The 11,435-nt window shown below is 47.5% G+C and overlaps 1 protein-coding gene across 1 annotated transcript in view; it reads left to right on the top strand.

Annotated features, from left to right (window-relative positions):
* Positions 1-1,268: 1,268 nt before the first annotated feature.
* dhcr24 (24-dehydrocholesterol reductase) overlaps positions 1,269-11,435 on the top strand; it is a 42,191-nt gene continuing 32,024 nt past the window's right edge. Inside the window, exon 1 of the mRNA XM_038794048.1 lies at positions 1,269-1,558. Within this exon, the coding sequence (XP_038649976.1) occupies positions 1,328-1,558 (231 nt within the window). The 5' untranslated portion in view covers positions 1,269-1,327. The remainder of the gene's footprint in view (positions 1,559-11,435) is intronic.

The following is an 11,435-nucleotide window of genomic DNA, read 5'->3' as shown; positions in this document are numbered from 1 at the left end:
CAGGCTCCAAATCCACCCCAGCTGGAATGGAGATCCAACCCTCATAGTTGACACCAGTCTGATCCACACTGATCGCCCAGCTAACTGAACCAACCAGAACCACCCCCCCGCCACACAGTGTCTGAGTAACTATGGCAACCTACACTTTCACAACCATGCTGTAGCCTGGAGCAATGGAAAGTGATGGTGTGAGACCTCCTCTCTCAATTTTAACTCACGAAGAAGAAAAACATTGTGGCTTTGCTAATGATGGTTGCATCCCAAGAATTAACTAAAAGAACTCAGTGTGCAACGCTGTGAGAGCTTGCCTAATATATATAATTAGCAGTATATTTACTTAAATTCTCTAATGTATATAATTAACAGTATATTTGCTACGATTTTTCAGTATATATATTTAACAGCACTATATTTTAGACACAGTTGCTAGCTGTAGAGTTTTCAAATGCGAGCATGGAGATTTCTTCATTTAATGTTGATTATGCACAAACATCAGTGTATTTGCCTCTTGCTGATCTTCGTCTCTTTAATAACTAATGCTGTGGATTTAAAGGTAAAATAACTCTTGCACACCAAGAGTTCTTTTAGTTCATTCTTGGGATGCCACCATCATTAGCACGGCCACAATTATTTTCTTCTTCGCCACCCCACCCAGCCACGGATTCTATGATTTAATCCTGCATTATATTTACAGAATTACAGATTTAGTGGATTAAAAAGCTGGATGTTTGGATTTGGGCTGAAATTCAATCTTATGTTTTGTTTAAACAAATACTTATAAAGCATTCAGAAAAAAATAATGGACTGGATATGTTTGACATGCCGGTGCGTGCAAGCTTTTATTTTTAAAAAGAGATTTCTGAGCATGTTGTTTTCTATAAATGACACTCACATTACAAACTCTATATAATTGCACATATCTGTGTGCCTGAGCAGTGGGTAAAGGGTTTGTACAATGGTGCTGAACTCTCCACTTGATTCAGCGTCTCTGACACACTGACCACCCCAGTGTTCAGAAGGGGAGTGGGCCCCACGTGCGCCAATGGAAGGCGCGCGCGCACAGTGGCCTGATCCACCCGCCGCATCCCATTGGACGCGCCCCACCGAGTGGGCGGGGATATGTAGATTAGGCGACCCGGGCGGCCAATGGAATGACGGCTTGAGTGGTCTCGCGCGGAATCTCCGAGGGGGCGGTAGGTGATTGGCTGTGTGAATGTGGGCGGGGCCTTGCTGGTCCAATGCGGTGCGGGCGAGGCGGGGCAGTGGTACCCGCTGCCGGCAGCGGCTGCTGTTGTTTGAGCAGGTCGGCGGCAGCTGGCGGGGAGTGATGGAGCCGGCTATTTACCTGGCCGTGTTGGTGGTCCTGCTGCTCTTCTGGGTCCGCAGCAAAGGTGTGGAGTACATCATCATCCATCACCGCTGGGTCTTCGTCTGCCTTTTCCTGCTGCCTCTCTCTGTCGTCTTCGATGTTTACTATTATCTCCGAGCTTGGCTGGTCTTCAAGATGTGCAGCGCCCCCAAACAGCACGACCAGCGGGTCAGGGACATCCAGAGGCAGGTGAGGCAGGCTCCGGCTCCACGGAGCAGCCAGTGAATACTTTGTATAAACTCTCCCAATGCCCGGTAGTCTGTGCCTGTGTGTTGCCCACTGCCTGGTATTCTGTGCCTGTGGGTTGCCCACTGCCCGGTAGTCTGTGCCTGTGGGTTGCCCACTGCCTGGTAGTCTGCACCTAGGGGTAGCTCACTGCCCTGTAGTCTGTGCCTGTGGGTTGCCCACTGCCCTGTAGTCTGTGCCTGTGGGTTGCCCACTGCCTGGTAGTCTGCACCTAGGGGTAGCTCACTGCCCTGTAGTCTGTGCCTGTGGGTTGCCCACTGCCCTGTAGTCTGTGCCTGTGGGTTGCCCACTGCCTGGTAGTCTGCACCTAGGGGTAGCTCACTGCCCTGTAGTCTGTGCCTGTGGGTTGCCCACTGACCGGTAGTCTTTGTTTAAGGGTTTCCCCCTGCCCGGTAGTCTTTTTTTTTTACATAGAATTTACAGTGCAGAAGGAGGCCATTTGGCCCATCGAGTCTGCACCGGCTCTTGGAAAGAGCACCCTATCCAAGGTGAACACCTCCACCCAATCCCCAGTAACCCCACCCAACACCAAGGGCAATTTTGGACACTCAGGGCAATTTTATCATGGCCAATCCACCTAACCTGCACATCTGTGGACTGTGGGAGGAAACCGGAGCACCCGGAGGAAACCCACGCACACACGGGGAAGATGTGCAGACTCCGCACAGACAGTGACCCAAGCCGGAATCAAACCTGGGACCCTGGAGCTGTGAAGCAATTGTGCTATCCACAATGCTACCGTGCTGCCCCCTTTGCTTAAAGGTTGCCCACTGCTCGGTATTCTGCGCCTGGGGGTTGCCCACTGCCTGGTATTCTGCACCTGGGGGTTGCTCACAGCCTGGTAATCTGTGCCAGAGGGCTGCCCACTGCCTGGTAGTCTGTGCCTGGGGGTTGCCCACTGCCTGGTAGTCTGTGCCTGGGGGTTGCCCACTGCCTGGTAATCTGTGCCAGAGGTTTGCCCACTGCCTGGTAGTCTGCGCCTGTGGGCGGCTCCCCCTATGGGTAGTCTCTACCCAGGAGTTGCGCCTCCCTGTAATCCACACCCAAGGGGGTGCTCCCTGTAAATCCCACCCAGGAATTGCTCACTAGTTGTCCTCACTGTGCGGTGCCTTCGAGTAAACCCAGATGGTACTTGTTAACCTCACCCACCCAGAGGCTTGGACTGATGCAGAGGGGTGGTGGTGCTTGTCTGTGTGTAACTATGCAATGCATTATATTGGAGTAAGCCCACCCAAAGGCAGACACTTCTCATCCTATGCAACCTAAGGTATTATTTTGTATGTGATTAAACTCAACCTTCGACTGGAATCATCTCCTCATGTGGTGGAACCCAATATGTATGTAACCCACACAGGGACTGTCAGTGACCCTCCATTCTAGGGGAACTAATAACTAATCCAGAGACAAGAACATTTAAATCCTGTGGAGCATGTACTGTATGTGAATAAAGTCACAGAGAGGGTCAATGTTATGGCATTAATTGATGGATCGTGATATATGTTGGAGACTAGTGAGGGTCAGCCTTGTAATAGGCTAAGATATATGACTACAGGCGAACGTGCACTGAATACTGGTTGAAGTAAAGTGAAACTTCCTCTCCTTAGAACACTGGCTGTGTAATAATGATGCCTTTTTGTCAGCATCATCTGTTTGCTTACAAGACTGTGGTTTACCCATGGTGATTAATATTCAGAGCAATAATTTTCCTTGAGCACTCTGGCTATTTAAATACTTACATCTTTAACCATTTTCATGTCAAATTCATTAATTACAGGAAACTTGGTGCTTTATGTGACTGGTGTTATAACACCAGTTATATGTGACTGGTGCTTAATCATTTTATCAGCGGTAGACTTCACCCTGTCGAGCAGCTTGCAAAAAGCAGTTGGCTTGTACAACAGCTGGTGAAATGCTGAATTAAGTTTAAGAAGGCATCCATCCATTTTGTCTGAAAAGGTCTTGGAACATTGAAGAGGTGGAGACCTGCCACCAATTATGTCTTGAACTTTTGCCCTGGGAAAGTCTACTTTTTCTGGGTGCAAAGATCAGAAAGGGGGACAGACCAGACTTGCCTGATCTCTATTCCTAGGATTTTCCGTGTTTCCTGGGGGAAGGGGGTGTTGGAGCTGGCCCTGTGTCTGACGTCCTCTTGAAATTGATGGGGCGTTTTTAATACAAGTATTACAATGATGTGTTACAGATCACTCGGGGAGTCTTAGGTTTCTGTTGCAGCATGCACCTTTACATGCATGTTGTAGGCCACCGCTATGGATGGTGATGGTTGGTACTCCAACCTCTGCTTCATCATGTGGCTGACTGGGAATCTTTCCCGTTTTTACAGCCTGCCATTGACATGTGTTGGAAGGATTTGCAGGTTAATACTCAACCTGTTTGGCTGCATTATGAACGCACCTTCCTTAGCCATTGACTCCTGGGGCAGAACTCGAACCAAGAGCTTCTAGTTCAGAAATGGGGACAATACTCAAGGCCTCCAATATCACGATGTAACCCCCCCAAAAGCATTTTATATTAAAAAGGACATATTAACATAACAATTAGGCAACATCAGGAGAACTATGAATATATGCCTTTTAGTCTGTTGTCCCCTCACGAAAAAAGGTGTGCTTTTCCCTCCAGAAGCTATTTGTGAATCTGATTCTAGGCAAGATCTCAATTACGATGAGCGATGTTGTGGCAATTAGCTACTATTTGACATTGACACAGGGGTCCTCTGATCACCATCACACTTGAATCTGGACATTGATGAGTGGAATTCATGAGTTGGGACTTATGGGCACCCTGCATGTAATGTGGATGGCATTGTTTGCTCCCTGAATCCTGGGGAAGTGTGTAACACCTATATGATTATGTGACCAAATCTCTCTGCTACCTTGTTGTAGTGGCACCACTTAGAATTTGCCGTAATATAAAGGGTGTGTCGTGCTTTGAATTTATGTGTCCTGCTTTGTGACTGATGTTGCAATGATCCCACATAGCTACCTGAAATATCCCTTGTTGTGGTAGTGTAGATGTGGGTGGAGATGGGTGAGTGATGGTAGCGTGATCACTTTCACTGCCAGAGAGCAGTGTAGTCAGATGTACATAGCTATGAATCTTAAATGTGGCAAGTCGCAGAATGGCTAATGCTGCCTGTATGTTCTTTTGGAGGGAGGTTGCTGGGCTGTAGCCATCACCCAAGGTGGTATTTGATTCTCATCTTCCTCTGCAGTGATGTCCAAGAAGTATTGTCCACTGTTAAAGGTATGTCGAGATGTCATGATTGTGGGTGCAGATGCTGTAACTCTTTGAGTGGGCTGACCATGTGAGAGATCCTGAGTTGACAATCCAATGAAGAAGGCTGGGTTGCTGCTCTCTGGTGCTGGCACTCCCAGGTGTTAGGTAGTTCCTTGCTCCAATGTGTAGGGTTTAATCTATTCTAGGCTAGAAAGGTGAAAATTAACCAACTCTTGAATTATTTCAAACACACATAATCAACCATTTCTCAGATTGATGTCACATGACCTTATCCAATGTCAGCAGGATATTGTAAGAGTTAATTCTTCAACAAAGTCTTTTAAAGGGCAGCACGGTCGCATACTGGTTAGCACAGTTGCTTCACAGCTCCAGGGTCCCAGGTTTGATTCCCAGCTTGGGTCACTGTCTGTGCGGAGTCCGCACGTTCTCCCCATGCCTGCGTGGGTTTTCTCCGGGTGCTCCGGTTTCCTCCCACAGTCCAAAGATGTGCAGGTTAGGTGGATTGGCCATGCTAAATTGCCCTTAAGTGTCCAGAAGGTGGGGTTACTGGGTTACGGGAATACGGTGGAGGTGTGGGCTTGGGTGCGCTTTCCAAGGGACGGTGCAGACTAGATGGGCCGAATGGCCTCCTTCTGCACTGTAAATTCTATTAAATACTGCTCGTGGTCTGTGGGAAATTGCTGAGAACCTGTTTTTATAGCCTTTTCTCGCTCCATTATGAGCAGAATAACCATATATAGACTTGTTTCCATTTACTTCAAATGCTCAGCAGTGCTCTGGCCTTGGTTATTCTCTATTTATTTGACCTTTGAAAGAACAAGATTTGTCCTTGAGGAAGCTAGAAAGTCAACAACCGTTGTGCAACAACAACCCCCCACCCCCCCCAAACTCTAACTCGTACAGCAAACAGGACCTAGCGTGCTCTCTGGTTTCGGTCAAGTTAATAATTCTGGCCCTCAAGCCCTGTTTCAGTTCTATGTTTTCTGCTGTTCATACTTTTAACCAGATATGCTTTTTGCCAAATATTCACTCTGCCACCTCCACACTTCAAGTTCATTCCTATAGCTATCTTGTGCTTTTCCCCATAAAGGTTTGAAGCACATAAATATTATAATGCACTCATGAGGGACCCATGCACACATTTATGTAATACTATAGGTAGATTTTACAGCTATGGTGAGATAATTTAAATCCTTTGCATCTTTTGATCAGTAAATGCCAACAAGCAGCAACAGCTTGAAATGCTGACTTGTCAGTATGAAACACGGCAGCTAGGATGCTCATTGAAAGCATAAGCTCTACATGTTACCAATTATAACTAACACAAGATCTGTTTAATAACATGTTATTTTCTTTGATGTTTGTTTATCCGTTCAATGAAACCTCCTCGCAATTGTGGGGAAGGAAACCCCCGCAGATCTATTCCCAGTTGAATTGCTACTCATTTCTTGGGCTTCATTCAGAGAGGTATTGGGTACAAAAACAGAGAGGTTGTGCTGAACATTCATACACAGCTGGAATATGGGCCGGGATTCTCTCCTACCCGGCGGGGCGGGGGGTCCCGGCGGGATGGAGTGGCGTGAATCACTTCGGCGTCGGGCTGCCCCAAAGGTGCGGATTTCTCCGCACCTTTAGGGGCCAAGCCCTAACCTTGAGGGGCAAGGCCCGCGCTGGAGTGGTTGGCGCCCTGCCGGCCGCTGGGAAAGGCCTTTGGCGGCACGCCAGCCGGGGCCGACCGGCGGAAGTCCGCGTATGCGCCGGAGCGTCAGCGGCTGCTGATGTCATCCCCGCGCATGCGCAGGGGAGGGGGTCACTTCCACATCCACCTACGTGAAGGCTATGGTGAAAGCGGAAGGAAAAGAGTGCCCCCACGGCACAGACCCGCCGGCCGATCAGTGGGCCCCGATGGCGGGCTAGGCCACCGTGGGAGCACCCCCCGGGGCCAGATCGCCCCCGGGACGCCGGAGCCCACTCACACCACCTGGTCCCGCCGGTAAGGTAGGTGGTTTGATCCAAGCCGGCGGGAGAGGCATGACAGCTGCGGGACTTTGGCCCATCGCGGGCCCGAGAATCACTGGGCAGGGGAATCTCTGGTGCCGGAGACAGGGGGGGGCGGGCCCTCCGAATCTCTGGTGCCGGAGACAGGGGGGGGGGCGGGCCCTCCGAATCTCTGGTGCCGGAGACAGGGGGGGGGGCGGGCCCTCCGAATCTCTGGTGCCGGGGGCGGGATTCACGCCCCCCCCCCCCCCCCCCCCCCCCCGGGCGATTCTCCGACCCGGCAGGGGGTTGGAGAATCCCGCCCCTGGTGTCCATTTCTGGTCACCCCACTTTAGGAAGGATGCGATTGTCCTTGAGAGGGACCTTATGAGGGTGCTGAGGAGATTTGCCAGAATGTGCTATTGTGGTGGCACTGTAGCACAGTGGTTAGCACTGTTGCTTCACAGCTCCAGGGTACAGGTTCGATTCCCGGCTTCAGTCACTGTCTGTGCGGAGTCTGCATGTTCTCCCCGTGTCTGCGTAGGTTTACTCCGGGTGCTTTGGTTTCCCGTCTCTCTTGTCCAAAAAGGATTAGGGTGGAGGTGTGGCCTTAAGGTGCTCTTTCCAAGGGCCGGTGCAGACTTGATGGGTCGAATGGCCTCCATCTGCACTGTAAATTCTATGATGGGGGATCTCGGCTACGAGGTTAACTTAGAGAAACTGGGGTTGATCTCCTTGAGGGGAGATTTGATGGGGGTGAACACGGTTCTGATATGTTTGGATAGGATGGACAAGGAAAGATTGTTTCCAGTTCCGGATGTTACAAGGACTAGGGTGGGCAGATTTGGATTCTGGACAAGAGTAGAGATGTGAGGAAGAACGTTTTTACGTAGTGAATGGCAGTGAGCTAGCGCTCGCTCCCTATGAGGGTGGTGGAAGTGGAGATGATTGATTTCAAAAGGGAATTGGGTGGACACTTGAAAGAAAGAAACTTGCAGGATTCTAATGATAGAGAGGGGGGAAAAGGCTAACTGGTTTGCTCATTAGAGATCAGCATAGACTTCTGTATCAAGACTTATTTTACCTTCCTTGCTGCACTGCACAGTTTTCCCAGGATTTCTGACTTCTGTTCTTTCTTGGAATTGGGTGTTGCTCCTGCAGCCATACAACCCTCCTGTAAAGACTGCAGATAAAGATGGAACAAGTGGCCGTATACGGATGTTGTCAGTAATTTTGTGTCCTTTTATTATTAAGTTCCATCTATCATCCATTGCCCAATATAAAGCTATGCTGCTTTGTATATAATGAGAATCACTTTTTATGTTTGTCATTTCTGCAGTCATAACATGCATTAACAGATTGAACTTAAATCTAGGTCACACCGGCCAACTAGAACTTAAATTTAGGTCACACCAGCCAACTAAAATTTAAATAGTTGTAAGTATACCATTGGGCAAATGAATAGTTGGGAATGGACATAGAACATAGGATATGGAATTTACAGTGCAGAAGGAGGCCATTTCGCCCATCGAGTCTGCACCGGCTCTTGGAAAGAGCACCCTACTTAAGCCCACACTTCCACCCTATCCCCATAACCCTACCTGACCTAATGGCGGTTTTTTGCATGACCAATCCACCTCACCTGCACATCTTTGGAATGTGGGAGGAAACCCACGCAGACACTGGGAGAATGTGCAGACTCCACACAGCCAGTGACCCAAGCCAGGAATCGAACCTGGGACTCTGGTGCTGCGAAGCAACTATGCCAACCGCTATGCTACCGTGCCGCAGTGTGATCGCAGAGTGATTGCAAGGCTATGACCCACTGAGTTCAAATGCAGTTCTGGTTTAAATGAAAGTCGTTTATAATCATCCAGGTAAGGATGTGTGTTTTTTTACCTTTGAAAATACTCCAGGCAATGTGTATTGGGAAGTTAATACAAAACTTGACTTCATTTTCCAAAATACCTTTTGTGAATAATTTCTCAAGTTATGGATATTGTCATTTACCACGCTCCCCAGTCTCACCTGGACAGGTGTCCTGCTTCCATATCTTTTCCATTAGTATAAAGTGAGCTACATCCTAAGCTGGGCTGTCATGTCCATTTTGGTGCCCATCCTTCCTGTTCTGTGATATCTATTTATTAAATGCTCTCTTGAGGAGAGGATGAAGAGATGTTTGAAATCGTTGACCACATAAATAAGAACTAGAAGTGGGCAATTCAGTCCCTCGAACATGCTCTGCCATTCAATACCATCATGGCTGACCTCATTCCAGCCGTCCACCCCATTTACAGTAAAAGCGGTCATTGTCATGGATTTTGGTGTGTGGAATTTAAAGCAGAGAATTAAAGCTGCCATCAATACCTTGCAGCTGAACCAGCAAGACTTAGAATAAACCCTTATCGATAAATAATTAGAATAAATCTCTTGCATTAACTGCCACTCGTTTTTATCTGGAGAATTAGCACTCTTTTGGTTCTCTGTTCTTCTTATGGCAGGTCAGTCACTGCCTTGAGAAATAATGCCTGACTGATCTTCTGTTGCGATTTATATTGACTTCTTGATGTACGCTGAACTTTGTAGAAATAATGGTATTTATCAATTGATTGAATTATTGCTTTGACTGAGTATAGCTAATCAAATTGGGTTGTGAAATGTATTTGGTCTTTGGTCAGAAACCACCAGAGAAATTATTTTTATAACTGTGCTTCAACAGTATAATGGACAAATGTACAGTCCATATGTTACAAAGTTGGAGTGAAGTGATAATTAAAGATTTGCCTGAAAAAGAAACTGATAGGCATTTACCTGAACTGAAGACTTGTGAGATGCAGATTAGCCTAGTAACATGGTAACACAGATGCTTTGAGCAAATTGGAGATTAGTAGAGTAGGGACCTAGACCATAGCCATGCGCAGTTGTAAAACAGAGCTCTCAGAAAGAATCAAGCTATTGTGCAGAAGAAAGCAACAGAATTCTATCTGTGAGCCCCCATACATTTTACTCTGAACTAAAACTGTTCCCTGAGTCGTAATTATTTGCTGAATTTGGCTCAGTGTTAAAATCTATGGGATGTTGTTTTGGGAAAAGTTGTATTCTTGGAGCTTAAGAAAGTAGATAGATTTAGATTTGAGTTAAACATACTGGGTGGGATTCTTCATTGGCTGATGCTCAAATCGCGAAAAACAATTGGGCGGAGAATAGGTTCTGATGCCAAAATCGCGGTGGCGCCGACTTGCCGCCAAATCGTAATTCTCCATCACCTCAACAGTGGCGTCAATGCGGTCTGGAATGCAAGTACAATAAACACCATTTGCATGTCTCTGCCTCCAATGGGCCAAGTTCCCGACGGTGCGGCTCACTTGTGCTTTTTTTAAATCCTGAAACTGGTATCGTGGCTGCTGAGGGAGAAAGAGAGGGTACGGAAAGTGTCCAACATCGCCATAGTTTCCTGACAGTTGTGCCGCTGGCCGGGGGATGTAGGGGGGGGGGGGGGGGGAACCAGGAGGTGGGGTGAGGGATCGGGGTAGATGGACACGGAACACCATCGCTGCAGCTGGCAAGGCAGCCATGCAGCTGCGCACGCCGCTAACTGCCCTATGTGAACGTAGGGCCACAAGTCGTATAGGTGTCTCTCTTCCCCCCCCCCCCCGAGGTGCCCTCTGGCCCAGCCGATGCATGAGTTGTGTGGGCACGCTCCAGCACAGCCAGTGCCATCTTGTTGGCTGTGATGAGTGCGTGTGGGGATTGTAATGTGTATGTGTGGCTGCAGCTTGTCAGTCTCCCGAGTGTCAATCGCAGACCCGATTCCTCACCATTTTTCCTTGTAATCGATTGTGGCTCCACGTGGTTCCGGTGCTAGCCCCTCCACAGTTGCTGAATCGATCCAGGTTCGGTGCCAGTTTTGCTGTCGTGAAAGTCTACGAATTATGTGTTGGTGTCAACACTTAGTCTCAGAAACTGAGACCCTGAGTAACAGTTACTGTAGTTCATTGTAAATGTTGTTCTGTGCTTTTTCCCTTGCCTGTTTTAATGTTTATTAAACGTTTTGTTATTTATATTTACAAAGAGACTGACCCCTTTTGTCACGGGTTTCATCTCTTTTCTCACATTTTTTTTCCAAATTGCAAAAACTAAATAGTTTAAGAACCGGCGTTCCAAGATTCCCTTCTGGGATTTGGGATGTCCCCGCATTGAACATCAGGGTTCATAACATCAAAGTACTACAGTGCCAGCAAAGTAATCTTTGAACCTCTTTGGAAATCTTCAAAATCATTGAATCAATTAGGTAAAAATTTACACTATAGTTATGTGGGAGAAATAAATATATTGTTGCATTGTAGTTGACAGTTTTAACCTATGACATGGTAAAAGCTGAGCTCTGCATTGGTACCTGAATGTGAAAGTGTATGATGCACTGTGAGGAGGGATTTTTCAACTGTTAAGTAGTTTGCGAGACTTTCAACAATTTTTATTTCATTGCCTCCTTTACACAGGAGAGTGTCTTTTTAAAAACATTTTGTATACCCAATTCATTTTTTCCAATTAAGGGGCAATTTAGCGTGGCCAATCCACCTAGCCTGCA

This window comes from Scyliorhinus canicula, chromosome 4 (genome assembly GCF_902713615.1).
Source record: "Scyliorhinus canicula chromosome 4, sScyCan1.1, whole genome shotgun sequence".
NCBI classification, from domain to species: Eukaryota; Metazoa; Chordata; class Chondrichthyes; order Carcharhiniformes; family Scyliorhinidae; genus Scyliorhinus; species Scyliorhinus canicula.
This window is presented reverse-complemented; position numbering and strand designations above follow the sequence as displayed.